The 24,589-nt window shown below is 44.3% G+C and overlaps 1 protein-coding gene across 4 annotated transcripts in view; it reads right to left on the bottom strand.

The window, feature by feature from the left end:
• Positions 1 to 1,289: 1,289 nt before the first annotated feature.
• The window catches only part of LOC123520768, an 82,315-nt gene continuing 59,015 nt past the window's right edge, over positions 1,290 to 24,589 (bottom strand). For 2 of the 4 annotated variants that reach the window (XM_045283340.1, XM_045283342.1), the window contains exons 4-23: positions 22,769 to 23,022; positions 14,582 to 14,726; positions 13,987 to 14,108; positions 13,097 to 13,225; positions 12,020 to 12,209; positions 11,604 to 11,737; positions 11,052 to 11,215; positions 10,494 to 10,788; positions 9,803 to 10,103; positions 9,382 to 9,543; positions 7,944 to 8,037; positions 6,753 to 6,936; positions 6,144 to 6,258; positions 5,619 to 5,808; positions 5,195 to 5,351; positions 4,626 to 4,755; positions 4,187 to 4,388; positions 3,771 to 4,072; positions 2,511 to 2,791; positions 1,290 to 1,793 (exon numbers count right to left, since the gene is read on the bottom strand). In XM_045283340.1, coding sequence (XP_045139275.1) covers positions 1,437 to 1,793; positions 2,511 to 2,791; positions 3,771 to 4,072; positions 4,187 to 4,388; positions 4,626 to 4,755; positions 5,195 to 5,351; positions 5,619 to 5,808; positions 6,144 to 6,258; positions 6,753 to 6,936; positions 7,944 to 8,037; positions 9,382 to 9,543; positions 9,803 to 10,103; positions 10,494 to 10,788; positions 11,052 to 11,215; positions 11,604 to 11,737; positions 12,020 to 12,209; positions 13,097 to 13,225; positions 13,987 to 14,108; positions 14,582 to 14,726; positions 22,769 to 23,022 — 3,908 coding nt within the window. In that variant the 3' untranslated portion in view covers positions 1,290 to 1,436. Of the gene's footprint in view, positions 1,794 to 2,510; positions 2,792 to 3,770; positions 4,073 to 4,186; positions 4,389 to 4,625; positions 4,756 to 5,194; positions 5,352 to 5,618; positions 5,809 to 6,143; positions 6,259 to 6,752; positions 6,937 to 7,943; positions 8,038 to 9,381; positions 9,544 to 9,802; positions 10,104 to 10,493; positions 10,789 to 11,051; positions 11,216 to 11,603; positions 11,738 to 12,019; positions 12,210 to 13,096; positions 13,226 to 13,986; positions 14,109 to 14,581; positions 14,727 to 22,768; positions 23,023 to 24,302; positions 24,437 to 24,589 lie in introns of those variants that run through there. The other 2 variants (XM_045283344.1, XM_045283343.1) reach the window with 2 other exon arrangements.

Raw genomic sequence — 24,589 nt, 5'->3', positions numbered from 1 at the left:
GGGACCACACCATCAATGATAATGGATGTTAGTATGCTGGAGGCTTCCTTGTATGTCCTTTTGAATTAATACTAGAAATCAACTTCATGTTGATTATTTATGTAGTATGAAATTACATTTGTAGCAATTACAATACTTGATATAAAACACCTTTTTGAATGCTGTTATGCCTTCTTAATTAATCATGATGCCAAGATATAAGTAAATCATGAATACATATAAGAATACAACACTACTTTGCCAGCTGTGTTCTTGACAAAATAAAACTAATCTCAAAAACATTATATATATATATATATATATATATATATATATATATATATATATATATATATATATATATATATATATATATATATATATATATATTTAAATATATAACCCAAGTGGTAATGGCATGCCTGTCCATCATATGAGAGATGAGGCTCTCATTTCTTAAAGACACTGTGCAGGCATACATCATCTGCAACCATAAATACTGAATAAATAAATAAACATATAAGAACAGGAGTGTCACATCTTAACATGGTGCCAGATCTATGTCTAGTATAACAACTATGGCCAGACCACCAATGTAAGTTTTGATAATTTTACATTACTCCTAATCTTGACTTCAGCTCAGTTATAAGGAAGGCCAGAGGAAAGGGGTGTGTAGAAGAGTTAGAGCAGTTGACAGGATGACGCTTCTGACTCAGAACTGAGAAGGGTTACAACTAAGCTCAATTTCTCTGTAGTTGGGCCAAAAGGTCAAAATATAGGTAGTGAGCCTACCAGAAGCTGGGTTACAGACTGATACAGCCCGGCCAAGTAGTCCATAAATATGTACTGCTCACCTTTTCTGACTATTAAACTGACTTAACTAACTCACTGAATCTGCCAGACTAAGTATTTGCATGGTCTGGGAAGAGTTAGGTACCTATATGCCACCATTACCTCAGTGACAGAGTATACGAAATATAAAACCTGGTGAAAGGTGTCCAGTAGCAGCCTCGTTCAGCACCAGGCAAGGTGCGAGCAGTTCCTCTAGGATGTTTGCTTCAGAGTGGAGGACAGTCACACTCCCACATGCCAGGCTAGCTAGTGCGACTGAAACAGAGAAGAGCATTCATATAAACCCAAACTGAGGGTAAGCACATGGCAGTTGTCTGAAGCGCCATTATTTCCCTTTGCTTTTTCACTGCTGAAGAAGTCAAGGAGTGGAAGGAAGTGGGTCACCGCACGCTAGGACACAACCCCAGATTTCTCCCCCCCAGACACCATCAGCAGGCAAGCTTTTCTTCATGCTCTGCTGGCATCACAAGGTTAAGAGGGGACCAAATACTAAAGAGGCTTTAGGTGCTCCAGCGCTGCACAGCTCGTCCACTCTGAGAGAGGTGGAGCAGTGGTAACGGTGATGGTGGTGGTGGTGTGGTCGTGTGCAGGAGAGGAAGGGAAGCTCACACGATAACCGCAGTGAGGTGGGCGGCATGACTGGTGTGGGCGGTGCGGGTGGTGCTATGGGCGGTATGGGCGGGCTCTGGGCTTGGCGTGAGGTGCCCCAGAAGGTCCTCAGCCAGCAGCTCCTGTCTCTCCTCCAGGTCCTCTGACGTGTCCTGGTCATCTTCAGGGTCATCCTCAGGGTCATCGTGCCGGGGAACAGGGGAGTAAGACGAGCCCCGTGGGGAGGAGGCTTGTGGTGCCCGGCTGCCACTCTTGTGCTCAGCCCGCCACCGGCCACGGCCTTCCTCTGTGGCATAACCAGAGTCCCCAGTGGCCCGTCCACTGTCTGAGTCCTCTTCACTCCGACTACACTCCTGCAGAGCAAAGCAATGGTTATGTTAAATGTGCTCTAATCTCATACCCTTTGCAAGTATCTTGGTCCATCTGCTAGCCTTTCCTAAGTTAATCATCTTAAAAACAAGTCTGACAATATTCGTGCTCTAGCCTTCTATTCCATTTATCTTTTTCCAATAATTACCTTGAAAACAACCTTGCTCCATTCCTGATCATGATCTGTCACAAACTGAGACTGTCTTTCACAAGGTTTTTCTTTTTTATTCCTTATCGCAGCCATTTTACAATTTTTTCTTAGTCTTTCTACAGTCTTGCTCTATCTCTATTCTCTATTTTTCTTTCTGAGCCTCAATCTAGCTATGCCTTCATATTATCTTCAGTCTTTGTGAATTGTACCCTTCAAGTTGCTGATTCTGTTTCAGCCAGATTTGGCAGTGGGTGTCATTTGTTCTGCTGCCACTCTCCATTGCCAGAGTGAGAAAATTCACCCTAAGTCACATTAGTCATGTCATTCTTACATCCATAGTATACGTCTCCACACAAGTTCAAACAGCTGAAATACAACATATGTTCTCAAGACACTTATCCTCTAACTCTGGATAATCTTTTTTACCTTTCTTTAGCAACAGGCACCTCAGTGGGCCTCTTTCTCATTCTTTTTATCATAAGCCAATGAACTTCTTATATGAAAAATGATTGACTCTACAGGGCAAACCAAGTGCCAACAAGCCACATACCAGGGTGTGGGCGTCCTCCTCATCAGGACGAGTGGCCAGGGTGGAGTAATGGAGAGGCGGATGGGTGTGCGGATGTTGCGGTGGAGGTGTCTCTCTGGTTGGGGAGTAGGCAGGGTTGTGGGCATGGGAGGTGGTGATGGTGGGGGCATGGGTGGTGGCAGAGGGGGAGCCAAGCAGCGGCTCACTGGACTCCTCCCTGCGGGGTCGGGTGAGGGCGGTGCGAGCCACAAGATAGGAGTCAGGGTCCACCTGCTCCTCTTCTAACTCTGGTGGTGACCAGTCTGGAAAGACAACAAAGAAGTGTGTATGAGTGTGTGTGTGTGTGTGTGTGTGTGTGTGTGTGTGTGTGTGTGTGTGTGTGTGTGTGTGTGTGTGTGTGTGTGTGTGTGTGTGTGTGTTATTCACCATGGTCATCTGCTGGTCACCCAGCCTGCCTTTCCCCTACAGAAAGAGCTCAGAGCTCATACTGACCGATCTTCGGGTAGGACTGAGACCACATCACACACCACACACACTGGGAAAGCAAGGCCACAATCCCTCGAGTTACATCCCATACCTATTTACTGCTAGATGAACAAGGGCTACAGATTAAGAGGCTTGCCCATTTGTCTCGCTGCTTCCCGGGACTCGAACCCAGACCCTCTCGGTTGTGAGCCAAGTAGGCTAACCACTACACTATGCAGTGTGTGTGTGTGTTTCACTGTTTGATCTGCTGCAGTCTCTGACGAGACAGCCCGACGTTACCCTACGGAACGAGCTCAGAGCTCATTATTTCCGGTCTTCGGATAGGCCTGAGACCAGGCACACACCACACACCGGGACAACAAGGTCACAACTCCTCGATTTACATCCCGTACTTACTCACTGTTAGGTGAACAGGGGCTACAAGTGAAAGGAGACACACCCAAATATCTCCACCCAGCCGGGGAATCGAACCCCGGTCCTCTGGCTTGTGAAGCCAGCGCTCTAACCACTGAGTTACCATGTGTGTGTGTGTGTGTGTGTGTGTGTGTGTGTGTGTGTGTGTGTGTGTGTGTGTGTGTGTGTGTGTGTGTGTGTGTGTTGTGTGTGTGTGTGTGTGTGTGTGTGTGTGTGTGTGTGTGTGTGAGAGAGAGAGAGAGAGAGAGAGAGAGAGAGAGAGAGAGAGAGAGAGAGAGAGAGAGAGAGAGAGAGAGAGAGAGAGAGAGAGAGAGAGAGAGAGAGAGAGAGAGAGAGAGAGAGAGAGAGAGAGAGAGAGAGAGAGAATTTGTACACACTGACCAGGTGATCTTGGAGTGTGGACTTCCTCCAGCCTGAGCTGTGGTGGCAGCTGGGGTGGTGAGGCCTGCTGCTCCAGCTCCTGGCTCTGCTGTGGGGAGTCCTGAAACTGAGGTGGTGCATCCAAGACTGGGGGCAAGGGCTCAGGGAGACTGTCAAAGTAGCCTCGGTTGGTGACAATGAGGGAACGTAGCTCTAGATATTCCACATCAGCCTGAATCATTGAGTCAAAGATGTCTGTCAAGTCCTGGAAGCAAGGCCGTCTTGCTGGGTCCTCTGCCCAGCACTGCAGCATCAGACTGTACCTGTCATGAGAGTATTGAATCATGAAATTAATAACGAAAGTTGTAAAAAGCCATCCCTTCCAATGTTCTGCTTCATCCATCAGCTTTAGCCTCAAAATGGTGATATCAGCTTACAGTTCTGGGGAGCAGTTTTCTGGTTTCTCCATGCGGTAGCCACCCTTTAGGAGAGAGAAGAGTCGCTCTGGTGTGACTCCTGGGTAGGGCGGAGTGCCCAGGGTCACCAGCTCCCACAGCAGCACACCAAAGCCCCACACGTCACTCTTGCTGGTGTAGACGTGGTCCACTAGACTCTCCAGTGCCATCCACTTCACAGGCACTGTGTGTGTACAGAATGGAGTCACACAGGGAGAGAAGGAAAATAACTGCATTGTAAAATCAGTATCTTAAGTTGTTAAAAATCTAATGTGATATGAGAATCAACCAATGTAAGCAAAGTTTTTAAAGGAGATAAATGTAAAATCTTTCTGTCAGAATTTTTTCCATAAATAGGATCTTGTACACAACAGAGAGAGGTGGCAGGACAGGCAGGAAGAACATCAGGACATGCACACACCTCGTCCTTCACTCCTTTTGATGTACCAGTCTCCTTCATAAACATCCCTGGTCAGTCCAAAGTCAGAAATTTTGCAGACTTTCCCTGATGCCAACAAAACATTTCTTGCTGCTAAGTCACGATGAACCAGCTGTGGGCGGAGGGATGTTGTCAGTCACAGTAGCAATGCTAATAGAGAAGTTACCAAATAGAGACAAAAAAGCAATAGAACATAAGAAAATAAAGGAAGCTCTACAAAGCCATCAGATCTACACATGGCAGTACCTGTATGAAGCACACTTGACTATTTCCATCACTCATCTTAGAAGAATATGAAAAATCAAGGAAAGAATTGGATCATCCTCTTACAAAAAGAAGTACAATTTTTTTTTGACAAGTCAGCCATGATATGTATTTATATGGCATACCAAATCTTTTCTCCTTAGATAGCTGCTGGTGTTGCCACCGTCTACAGGCTAAAGGTAGAGCAATGGTCCATAGAAATAACAGACAGGCTGAGTTAGATGCATGACTGTCAAGAGAGTAGCTCCAACACTAATTGAAAAGAGTTGAACATTTCAGGGTTTCACCTTCATATCCGTGAGGTAGGCCATTCCCTTGCAGATCTGCCACGCGAAGGACAGAATATCCTTGGGTGTGATGGCATAGTCTGCTGTTGTTCCCTCAGCAGGACCTGACCCTACACGGTTTTCAAACTCAGCGTGACGTGATCTCTTTAGATAGTTTCTGTGAAAGGAGAAAAATAAGTGGTAATGCAAATCATATACATGCAGGGAGTCACTTAACTTCATGGAAACTTCACTGTAATGCTGACACTTGTGAGTCTACATTCATCAACAATACTACTTTCCTTATCCTTGCTTGTCAATTCAAAAGGTTCCATCACCAGTAACTTCAATGAAGCATGCCAACAGTACTCATCAGTACCTCTACATTCCTTCTCCTCCTTGCTTCTCAAGTCAGATATGGTCAAAAGGGGCATTCAACACTAACCTGAGTGAACCATACTGGCAATACTCAATGATGATGTAGATGGGGCCACCCTCTGACGTGCAGGCCCCAAGGAGCTTCACCACATTAGGGTGAGATACGTCTTTCAGGAGGGAGTACTCAGACAGCAGGTCAGCAAGCTCTGCAGGGGTGCTGTTGGACTTGAGCATTTTGACTGCCACAGTTGTGTAGCCTAGAAGAGGTCCCATGGTTTTAGTGGAGAAAAAATATGGAGGAGGAGGAGAAGACAATGAAAAGACAAAAGAAAAATGAAAGAGAAGGATGAAAAGGGGGAGAGGAAGAAAGAAAAAATAAAGAGATGAGATTACAAAACATTGGTGTATGTATATACATATATACATAATGCAAACATTAATCCAGGAGATAATTTATATATATGAGAAAGAGATTGAGGGACTGACTGCGGGAATGAGAGTAATGCATGTCACACATGCATACGATAATTCAACTTGTCAAAATGGCATGTCTGCACAGAATAGCAATGTATAGTACTCTAGAACAACTTACCAAGGTTACCACCAATCCCTTGGGCTTTAGCTTTCATGACCTTCCCAAACTCTCCTTCTCCTAGTGTCTGTTCAATCACCAGTCGATTTCGGGGAAACTCCCACTTCCGGTCAATCTGAGGAAAGCAAAGCAGAATAGTAGCATTGTCTGAAGGAGGTAGAGATGCTACTGCTAGCTGATAAGAGTATGTGACAGTCTGTGGTGGCCAGGAGTAAGATATATAGAGGCACCACACAGCTAAGGTACATACTATCCTGCTAGTCAGACATTTGATCCCAAACTAAAGATCTATTTAGACTCTGGATCAATTTCTGCATTTTTTTTTGGAAGGAATTAGCAGGACATTATCATATTGTACTTGGGAGTGAATGGGATATCTAATGAAGCAACAATAGGATGAGAAAAAATAATAAGATAAGGTAATGAGGAACAGAGCAAATGAGGTTGAGAGAGAGAGAGAGAGAGAGAGAGAGAGAGAGAGAGAGAGAGAGAGAGAGAGAGAGAGAGAGAGAGAGAGAGAGAGAGAGAGAGAGAGAGAGAGAGAGAGAGAGAGAGAGAGAGAGAGAGAGAGAGGATGAAAAAGTACCAGGACGTGGCATCAGGACTCACAGAAAGGTTGAGGGCCGGGACAAGACTGATATTGTCGTTGCGAGGAGACGGTCTGATGCCATAGATGACTGAGTCGTGTGTCTCCCGGGAGTTGTAGGGTGTGGAGGAAGAGCGGTCGTCATTGGTCAGGTTGCCCAGAGAGATGCCACCTCCCTTCTGCTTCCCCTGCTTCTTGACCCGCCATCTATATATGTACAGAACAAGTGTGGCAAAAATAATGCATTTACTAATGATAACAATACTTCACATGAACACAGACACACGTTTCAAATACATATTTACAATATACAGGAGAACCTGAGTAACTATATAAATTTGTTTGCTGATGATGCAAAACTCTTGAGAGTAATAAGGAACAATGAGGATTGTATGGAATTGCAGAGATATTGAAACTAAGACCTGGGAATGGAGCTAGAAGTGGAATTATAATTTAATCCCCCAAAAATGCCATGTGATGGAAATGGGTAAAAGTAACAGAAGGCCTATGTTGGAGTACAAAATGGGAGAAGAGGTTATTGTGAAGAAAAGGAAGAGAAGGACCTAGGAGTAATTATGCAAGACACTGACCCCAGAAAGGCAAGTAAATGGGTAATTGCCTCAACATATAAGACACTAACAAATATCAGGGTGGCATTTAAATACATATACAAGACTATAATGAAAAGATCATACCCATAGTGATAAGACCTAGACTTGAATATGCAGTATTAGTGTGGTCATCACACATGAAAAGGACATCAGAAAACTAGAAAGAATCCAAAGGATAGCCACAAAGATGGTGCCAGAAATAAAGAACCTTCCCTATGAAGATAGACTAAGGAAATAGAGCTACCAACTTTGAAGGGTAGATGGGAGAGAGAAGACCTAATAACAATATACAAGATAGTGAACAGTATGGAAAAGATATATAGACAAGACCTAGTATCACTATTGCTATCCATACCTCATATCAACACACACACAAATAACTTGGATAGTTAAATGCTTCAGAAACTTAGTCAACCAAATACAAATATGGTATGTATCTGATACATAAATCTAATCTTGCTGGAAACCTGAAGTGCACCTTTCTGAACAGTATCTTCCATATGTCAGCCACTCTCCAGCCAAACCAGTCAGAGTTGTCCTTTGCTCATATTTCAGGTGATCACATCTTACCAATGATGAAAAAAACAAAAGATGAGAGCTTACCTGCAAAATATAATGCAGATGAGGGTGAGGCTGAAGAAAGCAAGACCTGCCACACTTACTCCTATCTTGCACGCACTGTTACAACCATGGGGCACTGCAAGAGTAGAAAGATATGTAGAATATGGAAACACACATTCACACACACACTAGATAAATAGAGATAAATGGAGATATGGAGACAGGACACTATGAGCCCCGTTCAAACCCTGTACAATACAACTAGGTAAATACAGCAATACTCCACTTAACGAACAGGATAAGGGGTGTCAAAGCTGTTCGTAGAGCAAAAATTTGTTAAGCGGACGTAATTTTCCCATAGGAAATAATGGAAATAGGGGGATGCATTCTGGGCTGGTCCCCAACATACCACATGGGTTAAAAAAAAATTATATATACGTACATGTACCATTAATAACCAAGTATCCCCAAGTTTTTAGTGAAGAAAAGGACAACACAATGGAAACATGAGAATTCATGTTAAGTCCCTACCTAGTGTCTGGGTATTCTAATATATGACATCTACTGTAAACAACACTGTAAGTAATCACTCAACAGCACACACTGGGACACTGGACAATAAACACCGGCTCCAGCTGACACTATCGCAACCACACTGATTTATCTACCCCAGTTGAACAGCAGATTGGAATAATACACTTGTTCAAACACTCGTAGTTCCACTTCAAATAAGGATTTACACCCTTAAAAGTGCAAACGTAGAGCACACCGTATTTTCAGTATAAATTCAATCAAGTTACAGTGAATGAGTGGTTTACAGCTTTGAGCCAATGTCAGATAAACGTTTTGACATGGAACACCACTATTTGTCAAGTACGACACAATTTATTCACAACTAATGGAATAATTCTCATTAACAATTTGCACACAATATCAAGTGGTGTAAAATGCTAAGATGAATAATATATTGCACTGTATAATATAATATATGGTGAACTGGGCCATGGGTGGTACAAGAGTTCAGTGGCTACACGCTAGAGACAGAGGCGGAGAGTCAGCCAATCACAGCGAAGCTGCCGCGTTTGGTCCCTCACCCGGCAAATTCAAACCCAGAAAATTCGCTAAAACAGATGTGGTTGTACATTATGAGGACTTTTTGGTCTAACTTTATATAGTACGTTAAACTGGAAATTCGTTAGACTAACATTCGTTAAGCAGAGTATTACTGTACAACTAGATAAACACACACACACACACACACACACACACACACACACACACACACACACACACACACACACACACAGCTCTTATTCTGAATCCACCAACATAATAGGAAGCACACAAATTAGTGCTTTGAACTCATTCTATATTAAATGACATGAAGGAAAATGACCAGATAAGTGCTGACCAGCTGACTCAAGTTACACAGCACAGAGGAAAGGCAAGGTTTTAAAGCAATGTGTGTAAGGAAACTTACATTTCCGTTCAATGTGGGGCAGCTCAGGGTTGGTGGGTGGGTCCTTGCTAGCAGGGAAGCATTGGCAACCAGCAGAATTACAAGAGCAGACGCCAAAGCCAGCAGCAATACCTTGGTCATCTGGCCCCAGTTCTATCTGTTGGCTCTTGATCCAGTCCTTTCCTGCCAGTGTGAGGGAAAAGAAGGACAGGGTGTTGTGGTTACTATTGGTGTTGTTGGTGATGGTGGTATTTAGTTTCATGTTGTATACTGATAAGGATGTAGGACAGCATAGCATGATGTAATGAAGAGTGCTGTGTTGAAATAAGGATGTAGTAGGAGTAGGAGTAATCTGGATAAGTGTAGATATGGAGATAAGATTACACACTTGTAGCTAAGGATCTGTAAATTACAACTAGGTAAATACAGACAGTTTCCTCACCTGTGCAGTCTTGGGGACACACACTGTGGAAGCTCATCTCCAGCTCATCGCAAACCTGGTCAGGGCAGGTAGTGAAGTTGGGAGAGCAGGTGGCGTACTCTTTGCTTCTGAACTGCAAGGCTCGGTTGGGACGCCACTGACAGGCACCAGCGCTGCCCTCCCCGCATGCTGCCTCACACTCGCTTTTGTAGAAGAAAGAGGCACACCACACTTCTGCCTCAACTTCCTCTATTCCATCCTCAGTCTCAATGGTCTCCATGGGCTGGGAAAGGGAGGGAGGGAATGATGGAGGGAGGGAAGGCTGCACAATGGAAATAAGGATGGTGGGAGAAAGAGGAGTACAAGGGAAATAGGATGGAGGAGGACAAGGAAGGGAAGGACAGGGATGAAGGAGAGGCAGTTGAATGGATAGAGGAAATATTCAGAAAGAGGAATGATGGAAGGAAGACCAAAAGATTATGAAATGAATGATATAATTAGAGATGCATGCTACAAAAACAGTTCCTTTTGTGTTAGTACCATTAATCAATAGTGTTACCTAGGTAAAATGCTTAAGCAAAATCACTTACAGCATTGCAATACCCTTGCACTAATTATGTTAGTTTACATTTTGAAACATACAGATGCAGAAAGACACACATAATCTTACATACAAATTATATGAAATCAACCAGGGAATATTGAAATCTACCTTGTGCTTGCATCTCTCCACCAGATCAGAGTCTTTGCTCTCTAGCACCTCCAGGTTGATAATGGTTGTGATGGTGCTGTTGCCTCTCTCCACCACAAACTTGCCACTCCTCAGCAGCACTGGGTCAGTCACATACAGGATGCCAGTGAGGGGAGTGATGCCCAGGCCAGCTCCACCACTGTCTCCAGGCTCCTCCATGATGGTGAAGTTGATGGTGGGAGGAAGACAGACTGCCAGGTGATAGTCAATCTCTGGACTGGTGAGCTGACCCAGGCGCTGGTAGCGGGTGGCAGGCCTGGGACCATAACATGAGAAAATAAGGGAAGCTGCAAGGAACCATCAGGCCTACATATGGCAGTCCTAAAAAACAGAACTACCTGTGAGGACTGAACAAAACAGTTTTAGCTCTGACCCTATACCCTACAACTAGGTTAATAAATGTGCACACACACACACACACACACACACACACACACACACACACACACTCTCTCTCTCTCTCTCTCTCTCTCTCTCAAAAATAAAAGAAAAATATGCACACATTTCCTGGACACTCACAGAGTAATGGTGATGTTCAAGTCTGCAGGTGGCAGCTCCTGCAGCAGACGCTGCTGCTCCGACTGTCTCTCAGCACACTCTGGGTCAAGGGGCGGAGCGATGGTGGTGCTTGCAAGCCCGTAGTCCATGATATGTGGCACCGACAGTGTCATGTTGTACATCACCTGTGGCATTGGGAGGAACTGTCATACAGTATTGAGGCTGAGGTACTGAAGCTTGACATGATGATTTAAACAATACAAAAATTTATCAATGAACCATTATAGTATTGAGTTATGAAATAAAAATTGCTGCATGACACACATTCTCTCATGAACATGAAAAGTGAGTGATTGACTGAGGATGAAGGAAACAATTAAAATCTTGAAAAAGAGGCAGGGTGTCCCACAAGAATAACATTAACTCCAACAAATTTTAAAGATGGCATGGTCAATTAAGAAGGGGAAACAAAATAAGGGAGTCCTGCTTAATGGCATCAATACAACAAAACAGCACATTGCAAGCATGTGTGAAGGAAGGCCCACTGACAGTGAAGCAGGACATGTACAGCACCTTGCGGGACTCCTCAGATGTAGTAATCATGGACATGTCGATGAAGACAACAGAGAAGTGTATTTTCTGAAGGTAACTCTGGTTCCAGGAGAGCAGTGCCCCAGCATACAGGTGGGGCTGGTTCAGCTTAAGGACTGTAGGAGAGAAAGTAGGTAGTGGTATGGTCAGTGTGACCTTGTGAGTCATTTAATGGATTATGGTGAATAGGTCAGGGATAACAGTGAACATAATGTAAGAGTGCAGATATTGGTTAACTATTGCATTGGTAAGGTGAACACAATCAAGGGGAGGATTAAATTATTTCAAGTCTCATAATCCACCTCATATCTTCTACCTGTGTACCCTTCCACCCTCCATCCAACACACTTCAGATACATGCCTTCTGCCACCCGCCACCCACCACACTCCAGACTTACGTGGGGTGAGGATGGTGCAGTTGGCAGTGAAATTTATGCCTTTCACTTCCTGTGTGCAAATCTCCTTCCTCACACTGAACTTGTTGACGCTCTCTATGATGACCAGGTTGTGTGTGGAGCCCACCAGTTCCACCTCGTAGTTATTGGTGTCTGACAGATCTGCATCCACTACCAGAAGCTGATCATCCAACTGAGGCCCAGAAGTTATCGGTTAGTAGAGGGAGGAAATCGTGAAACATACTGGTTATTAAGTTGCTCACTGCACATCTCATTAGTACTGTAGTAGTAGTAGTAGTAGTAGTAGTAGTAGTAGTAGTAGTAGTAGTAGTAGTAGTAGTAGTAGTAGTAGTAGTGACAGCACCAGCAGTAGCAGTAGCGAAAAAAAAAAAAAAAGCAAAGTAATGAGATGCAAGAAGTAAAGGATAGCAGAGAAGGCAAGGATGCAGCATAATGCAGTGGAAGTATAAGGGAGGAAGAGGAAGGATGTGAAGAAAATTATATTAGTGACACAGAACAAAGACAAACTGCTCTTTTCCCTTCTCCTATTTCAAGCCATTCTGCATCCTCCAATACCATCTTTCACTCCTCTTACTAATACATATATTCAATCGTTTCATGTGGTTCCCTTTCATGCTGATCTATTACCACCAGGGAAGGTCTTAACTCTGATGCCCTTGAGCAGGATTACATTTTTAGCAACCCCAAATGTATCCTCACTCATGAATTTCCTATGGGCAGTTTGATTCAGGGAAACTTGCAGTTATTTAGGCAAACAGTATCAACAACATTAAGTACAAAAATGTAAATAAAATTTTGTAGTTGTTTTACACGAAAAAAGATAAAATCTATCCACTTATTACTTCATAGAATAAACATTCACACATAAGTAATCAAAATATCTTTAAAGTAAAGCCATCAAAAGCAGTAACATATGAGCTAGGCATTCTGAGAGACAGCAGGGTTCCTAGGTGATTTCTTTGATCATCCACAGATCATTTAAACTAACCCTTACAACACAAAGCTGATATTCACCTCCTAGTCTGCCACCACCTCCACCCTGCCAACCTACACACTTACGTCGCTGGTCTTGTTGCTGTAGTGCCACTCGACAATTGGGCTGCGACTCCTGATAGGCGGCGAGTCATCTTCGTCCAGAATGATGAGCATTCCTTCCGTCTGTGGCGTCAGCACTGGCTTCCCCTTGTGCTGCAATGGTGCATATTATGAAATAATATTACCTTTGTTTATTAACTTCCAGACAATGACCGTTTATTTCATGGTGAATATGACACTTTCTTCCCAACTGTAATCCCATGATAAATGGGTCAGCAGTGAATTATGTAATGAAGTTAGTGAATCTACTCCTAACCAAATTTAATCTAAGGTAATTATTTTCTTTCTTCAAGACAAGGAACAAAAGGTAATACATTCTTCCTTCCTCACAGTACTGACATTTCAATAATGGATGATCTTCCTCTCCTTTCCCTTTCAGCCCTAATCTTCCTCCCTCTCTGCCTCCATCCATCCATAGAGGCTTGTTCCTAGACTCAAAGGTCATTCATGCCTTGAGCGACCTTTCCTTCTCCCTTCTGCCACACAGGTAGTACGGTGATGCAGTTGAGTGGTAAACAAAGCTGTGTAATCAGTCGATGGGCCAAACATGAACCTCGGCCCTCTATCAACACGGTTTGTTTATCTGTTGACTTTTCGCGTGGCCACACAAAGATTACCTGCTTAGACTCGCCCACCCACACAGCCCTTCTGTTACGCTGTGTGTGCGTGTGTGTGTGTGTACGTCCCATAGCCACAAGTCACGAAAATCTTAGGAACAGGTAGACTACACGTGGCAATTCGCTTCTGGTGCCGTGTGTGTCTGTTTCCGTTTTTCATTTTCATGCACGTAATGTATATCCCGTCCATCCCAGTTTAGACATACAGCACAAAATAACATCACTAGTTACACGAACCTTTAAAATACAGGTGACACTGAAGCTGATCTCGTCCCCTCGCTCCTCTCTGTCCAATCTCCTCGCGTTCACGATCAGCTGCCTCTCCAGAGTACTTAGTTCGGGCTCCCACTTGCTGTTACCTGTGTGTACGGCAATACTTACGTCTCTTACTCTGTCTTATGGTCTCTATTAACTTGACAGTGATAGCAGTATTAATAGTGGTTGTAAGAGCAGTTGCAGCAAATTATATATGAAATTCTCTCTCTCTCTCTCGTAGTAGTAGTAGTAGTAGTAGTAGTAGTAGGAATCTCTCTCTCTCTCTCTCTCTCTCTCTCTCTCTCTCTCTGCCACTAAGAAATTCCTCCTGTAACTCCTATAACTGCCACATACATCTACTTCTGCCCTTTACCTCCCATTTAAGCCTCCTGTAAGTCCTCCCTTGTCCTATGCTGCATCTGCCGTGTGTGTGTGTGTGTGTGTGTGTGTGTATCTGGGATGCTACAAAAGCTTTTAAAAGGAATCACAGTGCAGTAAATTTGTGTGTGTGTGTGTGTGTGTGTGTGTGTGTGTGTGTGTGTGTGTGTGTGTGTGTGTGTGTGTGTGTGGTCCTCACCTGGCGGGGACGTCATAGAGATGTTGTAGTAAGCAGTGAGATCCGGGCACGTGGTGGCAGGGGACGGGAGGCCCAGAAGTATTGAGGACGGCCGGTTCTCCCATTGGATAAGCTTGAGAGACTCCTTGGGTAGGTAACATGCGGCCTGGAGGAAGACAGAGGTGGTCAGAAAGGTACCACTTACTTTGTTATTGTGGCTGTTTATATTACAACTACAACTAGTTACTGAGACTACCGCTACTATAGGTACTCCTCCTACTACCGCTATTACTGCTGCTGCTGCTGCTACTACTTCTACTACTACTACTACTACTACTACTACTACTACTACTACTACTACTACTACTACTACTACTACTACTACTACTACTACTACTGCTACTATTAATACTACTGGTACTACTGTTAATACTTCTACTATTACTACTACTATTACTGCACCACTATCACTACATCCATTACTACCACCACCATACCACTACTACCACCACCACTACCACCATTACCACCACTACTATTTCACCACCACCACCACCACTACCACCACCACCACCGCCACCACTGCCACCACCACCACCACTACTACCACTGTTACTGCTCACTACTATTACCACCACTGTTACTACTACCACCATCATCACCACCACCACCACTACCACCACTACACTACTACCACCACCACCACTACCACCACTACTCACCACCACCACCACCACTACTACCACCACCACTGCACCACTACCACTACTACCACTACTACTACTACTACTACTACTACTATTACTACTACTACTGCTACTATCACTCACTACACTACTACTACTACTACTACTACTACTACTACTACTACTACTTTTCAACTACATTAAAATACCTCCACCCCATGTTTATTGATGTGTCAATTAGGGCTCCACTACTTGGAGGTCATTAGCCCCAACTCTCGCTAATGACTGTGGCATCCAACCATATCTAATACTCTATAATATAAACATTAGTTGTTAGCTATAAATTCACTCTACCTCTACTCTATCTACTCTTATGCCACTCTCCACCACTGTAGCCTCGCAGTCAAGGCCACTTAAATCTGCAGGTATGGGAGTGGAATGCCTTGTCCCCCTGAGACACAGGAGGGCTGATCTGAGGAGGAGAATGAAAGACGGCACCTCATCCATGCGACGACATGGCTCCTTGGCTGGTGCTTCTTTTCTGCCATTAGGTCGGCTAGTCTTGAGTAGAAGCACTGAGCCTTGGAGCCCATCCCGCCAGATGTGGTGAAGACCAGAGGTGTGAAGCTGCCCTGGTCAACGTGTTGGATTCTCTCCCCATACGCTCGGATCTTCTCCTGCTCATTCTTGCGGTGGGCGGCCTCCAGGAGAGTTCGTGGTGACAGGCGGCCATCGGGTCAAAGATCCGTATGTCCATGAATGCTTTCTGTCCCCTTGTCCAGAACCCTCGTGCGCTGACGTCGACTCGAGCCTCGTTGGTGGTGTTGGCTGTTCTGTAGCGCAGGTGCTCGCCGTCTAGCGGTAGGAGGGTCGGTTCAGTGGAGACATCGTGGCACACCTCCTGAGCATGCTGGCGGTCAGATCTCTCACCTCATCGTGCCTGATACATACGAATCCCCTTTTGCACGTCATGGTGTGGTTGACGTCATTGGGGGAACTACACACACAGGTACTGGGGAGTCCTTCCACCGGCCAGCCGTACCTCAGAGCAATGGCGTCGACAAATTCTTGTTTGTTGAGGCTGAAGCCCTTCGCTCCAATGGGCAGTGACGTTAGCCAGTTAGAGGCTCCTGTTTCCTGTGCAGTGAGGATTTTTCTCACTGTGGTTGCAGGCAGGATGTTTATCAGGTCTTCGAGACAGTTTCGTTGATGTTGTTGCCTGTCTCTAGATATAATTCGTCTTTGCTCAGTGACTGCACTTTGGGCTATTTCACTACTACTACTACTACTACTACTACTACTACTACTACTACTACTACTACTACTACTACTACTACTACTACTACTACTACTACTACTACTACTACTACTACTACTGCTGCTGCTGCTACTACTACTACTACTACTACTACTACTACTACTACTACTACTACTATTACTATTTCTACTACTACTACTACTAGTACTACTACTTTATATAACTATCTTCTTCGCTGTCGATTTCATTAACATCCACGTTCTTCTAATCATTATTTTCAGCCTTGTCACTTTAACACATTCTCTCTCTCTCTCTCTCTCTCTCTCTCTCTCTCTCTCTCTCTCTCTCTCTCTCTCTCTCTCTCTCTCTCTCTCTCTCGTCCCTCCATCCACAAATATCTCCCTCCCCTCCCCTGCTGTGCAATAGTCACCCCTCGTCCTCCCTCCTCCCCTTCTCCGTTACTCTGATAACCCTCCCATTCATAGAAACCAGCGGCGGTGCCAATTCTCCGCTTGCCTCGGCGTGCGCTGCTGCCATTTCTATTCCCTGAGAGGACACAGAGAGGAAGGCAGGAAAGCAGAGTGGGAAGGAAAGGAGGGATGGAGGGATGGAGAGATAAATGGATGGATGGATGGAGGGAGAAAGAAAGGAAGGAAGGAAGGAAGGAAGGAAGGAAGGAAGGAAGGAAGGAAGGAAGGAAGGGAGGAAGGCTGAGAGAGAGAGAGAGAGAGAGAGAGAGAGAGAGAGAGAGAGAGAGAGAGAGAGAGAGAGAGAATATACGGGTTCAGGATTTTTTACAACGATTAAAAGTAAACAGATACAATGGATGGGAAAAGAACAGTGATCTACGACAGAGACCATCGATCAATGTAAACAATAGAGGTACAATTGATAAAAACGACCAGTTATAATTGACAGACTTTCGTGAAGAACGCCGTGGGAAGCAGAAACAGCGACTGGTTAACGTGTCTCTTGAGATAAATAAATAAATAAACTGTCGAGGTAAGTACTTAAAAGAAGATAAAAGAAGAAGTCAAGTAGTAAGTAGCAGAGATAATGGTTGTAATAGTAGACTGCAAATTTATATAGAAAATAAAAAATAAAAATAAGGAATAAAAAAGAATATAAAGACTATCAAGTAATAAAAGGAAATCGTACGATGGACAGGAAGAAAAGTAAACTAACTTTATTTTCCTCTCAATATTGATTCTTTTTTCTCCTTCCTCTTTCATTCTAATCGCATTCTCCTCTTTCTTCTCCTCCTCCTCTTCCTCCTCCTCCTCCTCCTTCTCCTTCCCCTCCTCCTTCTCTTTCTTCTCCTCCTCCTCCTTTTGTTTTCTTCTTCTACCTAATTTTCTTCTAATTTTCTCCTTTTTCTTCCTCTTCAATCTCTTTTCCTTCTTTGTTCTTCTTTTTCTCCTCTTCACTTTATCTTATTCAACTTTGTTTTCACTTTTCTTTCAAACTTTTTTTTTCTTCTCTTCGTTCAAATTTTCCTCCTCTTTATACTTTTTTCTTCTTCTCCGTTCCTGTTTTCTTCCTCTTTCGCTTCATTTTCCTCCTTTTCATCCCAGTTTTTTCCCTCTTTTTTTACTTTGAATTTTGTTTTTCTCTTTCTTCATTCCCCACAATGGCTGTTAACTTTTCCTTCTAATGCTCTCCTACCTGTTGTGCTTTCTCTCATTTGCCCTCTTTCATCCTCGCAATCTTCTCTTTAACCCAGAAAAAAATTCAACAGAAAGAGAACGATGAATAGAGAGGAAATAAAAAGAAAATTGTCCTTTCCTCTTTTTCCACACGTTTTTCGCCCTATTTAATTTCCTTATTTCTGCTTCTTTTCCTCTTGCCGCTACGGTTCCTCCCCTTCATCCTTCATGGCTTAGTTAACATTTCTTAAAGATTGTTTATGGCTTTTTATATCAACTACTTGTAACAGATTTCAGCGGCATACAACAGTGTTTTCATGATTCTAATGATACACACACACACAAACACACACACACACACACACACACACACACACACACACACACACACACACACACACACACACACACACACACACACACGAGCGCGTATATAGGATTACAAAATCAGAATAAGATGTATTGATTCATAACTAGAATGCTTGAGAAAAATCATTCTCTTCACTGAAGCAGTAAATGAAACATGAAAAGACGTAACCGTAGAGTTTTAGCACGCACCGGTGCGACGCTTGATTAAAAGTAAACGTAAATTGATATGGATGAAAACTAGAATAATAGACATATAAAGAGGAGATCTGAGGAAAATTCTTGACTCCATGTACCTGTACGCTAAATGTGGAATCTTGTTTCCAAAGAGTTTCATACTCATAATTGGAGAGTAAATATTTCCCAGTAGGTAATATGCTTGTTCGAATTTGTCAGCGTCTTCATTCATGTACATTGTCAGGGTGATGTAACTTAAATGTCATCCGCATACATTCATACATTCTTACTCAGTGAATGGTAGAGAAGAATTGCTCCGTTCATCCATTGGACGATTTCCAAGACTATTTTTTGCCGTGACTTTTATCCAAAAGGTTACCTACAAGTAATTTACTCTACTTTTCCTTAAACGAGAATATTTGATTTTTCCTTTTCGACGTGTAGTACAACTCTAAAAGGTTACAGTGACATGCCCTGCCATTATCTACTCAGCATCATTCTGTACATTTTTCTGTAGGCACTCGTTTTCAAAACATCTCCGAGAAGACAAATCATATAATCCCTTTCCATCTAAGTAAGGCAGGAATAAATAACAGCATATGGTGGAAATGTAAGTAAGTCGATTCTGTAAGTAAAACTGTCGTCAAGGGGGCCTTTCTTCCTGGCCTCCCACGCACTGCCTCCAGCCAGCCATCCTGCGGCCTTTCAACACGTCACCGCCAGCAGCCTTTACACTACAGGATATCGATCGCTCCACCTGTGGGTCCTTCTATGGTGGAAGCATCCTTCTGCCCACTCACCCATGTATCCCACACTAACCCATCCACCCACCCACGCAACTATTCACACACACACACACACACACACACACACACACACAGAGCGCTGGCTTCACAAGCCAGAGGACCGGAGTTCGATTCCCCGGCCGGGTGGAGATATTTGGGTGTGTCTCCTTTCACGTGTAGCCCCTGTTCACCTAGCAGTGAGTAGGTAAATCGAGGAGTTGTGACCTTGTTGTCCCGGTGTGTGGTGTGTGTCTGGTCTCAGGCCTATCCGAAGATCGGAAATAATGAGCTCTGAGCTCGTTCCGTAGAGTAACGTCTGGCTGTCTCGTCAGAGACTGCAGCAGATCAAACAGTGAAACACACACAGTGTAGTGGTTAGCAAGCTCGACTCACAATCGAGAGGGCCGGGTTCGAGTCCCGGTGCGGCGAGGCAAATGGGCAAGCCTCTTAATGTGTGGCCCCTGTTCACCTAACAATAAATAGGTACGGGATGTAACTCGAGGGGTTGTGGCCTCTCTTTCCCGGTGTGTGGAGTGTGTTGTGGACTCAGTCCTACCCGAAGATCGGTCTATGAGCTCTGAGCTCGCTCCGTAATGGGAAAGACTGGCTGGATGGCCAGCAGACGACCGAGGTGAATTACACACACACACACACACACACACACACACACACACACACACACACACACACACATAGTGAATAGTGTCCTTGGCTACCATTTGACCATTCGACAGGCGTATATTTGAGTCCTCGCTCAGTTTGCTAAGGATTATTTTTCAATGGCAAGGGACGAAGTGTGATGTCTCAGTGTGATGTCTTAGTGTGATGTTTTAGTGTGATGTCTTAATGTGATGTTACATTGTGTTGTCTCAGTGTGATGTCTTAGTGTGATGCCTTAGTGTGATCTCTCAGAGTGATGTCTCAGTGTCTATGAGCTACGAGCTTCCGGGAGGGCAACAGCTGGCGGTCAGAGAGATCAAGACAAAGACTATCATGAATCACTCACACACACACACACACACACACACACACACACACACACACACACACACGCACACAAACACGGCCTGGTAGCTCAGTGGTTAGAGCGCTGGCTTCACAAGCCAGAGGACCGGGGTTCGATTCCCCGGCCGGGTGGAGATATTTGGGTCTGTCTCCTTTCACGTGTAGCCCCTGTTCACCTAGCAGTGAATAGGTACGGGATGTAAATCGAGGAGTTGTGACCTTGTTGTCCCGGTGTGTGGTGTGTGCCTGGTCTCAGGCCTATCCGAAGACCGGAAACAATGAGCTCTGACCTCGTTCCGTAGAGTAACGTCTGGCTGTCTCGTCAGAGACTGCAGCAGATCAAACAGTGAATTACACACACACACACACACACACACACACACACACACGGTAGCTCAGTGACAAGCCCGGTAGCTCAGTGGTTAGAGCGCTGGCTTCACAAGCCAGAGGACCGGGGTTCGATTCCCCGGCCGGGTGGAGATATTTGGGTGTGTCTCCTTTCACGTGTAGCCCATGTTCACCTAGCAGTGAGTAGGTACGGGATGTAAATCGAGGATTTGTGACCTTGTTGTCCCGGTGTGTGGTGTGTGCCTGGTCTCAGGCCTATCCGAAGATCGGAGATAATGAGCTCTGAGCTCGTTCCGTAGGGTAACGTCTGGCTGTCTCGTCAGAGACTGCAGTAGATCAAACAGTGAAACACACACACACACACACACACACACACACACATACACAGTGTAGTGGTTAGCACGCTCGACTCACAATCGAGAGGGCCGGATTCGAGTCCCGGTGCGGCGAGGCAAATGGGCAAGCCTCTTAATGTGTGGCCCCTGTTCACCTAGCAGTAAATAGGTACGGGATGTAACTCGAGGGGTTGTGGCCTCGCTTTCCCGGTGTGTGGAGTGTGTTGTGGTCTCAGTCCTATCCGAAGATCGGTCTATGAGCTCTGAGCTCGCTCCGTAATGGGGAAGACTGGCTGGATGACCAGCAAGCGACCGAGGTGAATTACACACACACACACACACACACACACACACACACACACACACACAGTGAATAGTGTCCTTGGCTACCATTTGACCATTCGACAGGCGTATATTTGAGTCCTCGCTCAGTTTGCTAAGGATTATTTTTCAATGGCAAGGGACGAAGTGTGATGTCTCAGTGTGATGTCTTAGTGTGATGTTTTAGTGTGATGTCTTAGTGTGATGTTACAGTGTGATGTCTCAGTGTGATGTCTTAGCGTGATGCCTTAGTGTGATCTCTCAGAGTGATATCTCAGTGTCTATGAGCTCTGAGCTTCCGGGAGGGCAACAGCTGGCGGTCAGAGAGATCAAGACAAAGACTATCATGAATCACACACACACACACACAACACACACACACACACACACACACACACACACACACACACACACACACACACACACACACACACACACACACACACACACACACACACACACACACACACACACACACACACACACACACACACACACACACACACACGGCCCGGTAGCTCAGTGGTTAGAGCGCTGGCTTCACAAGCCAGAGGACCGGGGTTCGATTCCCCGGCCGGGTGGAGATATTTGGGTGTGTCTCCTTTCACGTGTAGCCCCTGTTCACCTAGCAGTGAGTAGGTACGGGATGTAAATCGAGGAGTTGTGACCGTGTTGTCCCGGTGTGTGGTGTGTGCCTGGTCTCAGACCTATCCGAAGATCGGAAATAATGAGCTCTGAGCTCGTTCCGTAGGGTAACGTCTGGCTGTCTCGTCAGAGACTGCAGCAGATCAAACAGTGAATTACACACACGCACGCACACACACACACACACACACACACACACACACACACACACACACACACACACACACACACACACACACACACACACACACACACACACACACACACACACACACACACACACACACACACACACACGCATGCAACCTATGTACGTATCTCCTGGTACTTTTTTCACTTTGCAACGCGTCTTACATCCCTTATTTTTCTTCCTTATGTGACGAGCTGTTCATATCTGCCATGTCTTCGCTACAACTGGGTTTTCTAAAAGTATCTCACACACATTTATTCAGACTGGCGAACGTTGAAAATTATGTCCGTTTGTTTAATTTTCTCGCTTCTTATGACTTGAATTATTCTAAGAGATATGTATCAAGACACCTCAGGAACAAACTTGAATCAGATTGTTTGTAAGTCTTTTTCTATTAACGTTTCTCTCTCCTACAAACATAGAAGCTCACTTCCAGACATACTCACCGCTGGCGGAGATCTGCACGAGAATTCCTTTGTTACGTAGATTTTGACGTATATTAAGTCTTTGTGTTGTTCTCCCTTCTTCTCTCTCCTGTTTTCTATACAGTTGTCCTTGTCGTCCGGTCTTCCCCCGCCGCCGACTCTTCTCTTCCCGTTTCCGTTCCTGCCATTACCTCCCCCTCGTTTGCTTTTCGTGTAGCCCGAGTCCGGTTGTTTGTAGCCTGCGGGGCCGATCACAGCCTCCACCGAGTAGCTGTCTGTGGGAGGGAGAGAAGGAAGGTGAGATGACAAGGTAACTTCTGTAAATAATGGTTATGTTACTGATATCTACTATTGCATCTGTTTTTCCTACTTCTACTACTACTACTACTACTACTACTACTACTACTACTACTACTACTACTACTACTACTACTACTACTACTACTACTACTACTACTACTACCACTACTACTACTACTACTACTACTACTACTACTACTACTACTACTACTACTACTACTACTACTACTACTACTACTACTACTACTACTACTTCTACTACTACTACTACTACTACTACTATTCTTACTATCGCTACCACCATCACTACCAACACTACCACTACCAGTTCTACTACTAATATCACCTCTACCACTACCACTACCACTACCAGTTCTACCCTTCTACCTATTCATCAGGGAGGGACAGCAACAACAAAAAAGGCCTTCTCGGTAAACAAGCCAGGCATGAGAAAGAAGGGTTAGTAAGGTTAGTAAGGCAGCTCATAACAAGCTCCCTTCAACAAAAAAAAAAAAAAGAGAAGGTCAGCACCTAAAAGAAAACTCTGATGCCATTGATTATCGTAGACATGTGATAAAAAAAGGTCCCTCTACGTTATGTAAGATATTATCGCTCATACTGCCGTATTCTGAAACACACGCACCTCGACTACTTTCAAGTGGCTTTAGATGAAACTACACGGTTTATTTATGTTTTTTTTCTATGATTCTAGTGACAAATTAACAAGCTTTCTATATATCAAATAGAGCTAATCATCTCTGTCGCCTTTGGAAATAGTCTTGCTGAGAGAACAACGAGTTTCTGAATGTAGGCTTTAGAAAGAAAGACTAGTAACTCTTTATATGGAGTAGACTAGTAACTCTTTATATGGAGTAGATTCACACTAACTGACGTAATGGTATGAAAACTCCAGTTCACCACTTTCATGCATCATCGTTCCGAAATAGGAGTGTTTGAAATTTCATGCAAGCCAAAATTCTTCCATAAAAATATCACCCAAAATAACTCTCCTATGATAAATTAACTTACCCTAGCCCAAATTCGTCTGACGTAACTCAAAATCCAGTAATTTCACACTGATTCACCTTAGGTATAATGAAGTAACATACTTTCACCAAAGTTGACCTTAATTCGTGTAACCAAACTTGAAATGACAGTTTCACACTGACTCACCAAAACTATCATAGAATAATATACTTCCATTGAATACGATGATTTTACTTAAGAAAATATTCCTAAGATGAAATCATCTAACCTTTTCTTAACCTCATTTAATCTGTCACTGATGGATTTGCTCTCACCACTCTCTGTCACCACCACACATCACAAGATCAGCCACTCAGTCACCGCAATGCACTTCAATCACTACTACCACCACTACTTTCACCATCACTATCTTAACCACCACTAGCATCAGTATCTCCACCTCACCAAGACTGGGACATTACCACCACCACCATCACTACCACCACCACCAGCACCACCCAAGGGAGGGATGAGCTGGGGTCGTTCTGTTCCTGTGGCTCTCAGCTTTAACCTCCG

The sequence above is a fragment of the Portunus trituberculatus genome, chromosome 47, assembly GCF_017591435.1.
Source record: "Portunus trituberculatus isolate SZX2019 chromosome 47, ASM1759143v1, whole genome shotgun sequence".
NCBI classification, from domain to species: domain Eukaryota; kingdom Metazoa; phylum Arthropoda; class Malacostraca; order Decapoda; family Portunidae; genus Portunus; species Portunus trituberculatus.
Note: the sequence above shows the minus strand (reverse complement) of the source record. Positions and strands in the feature narration are given on the sequence as shown.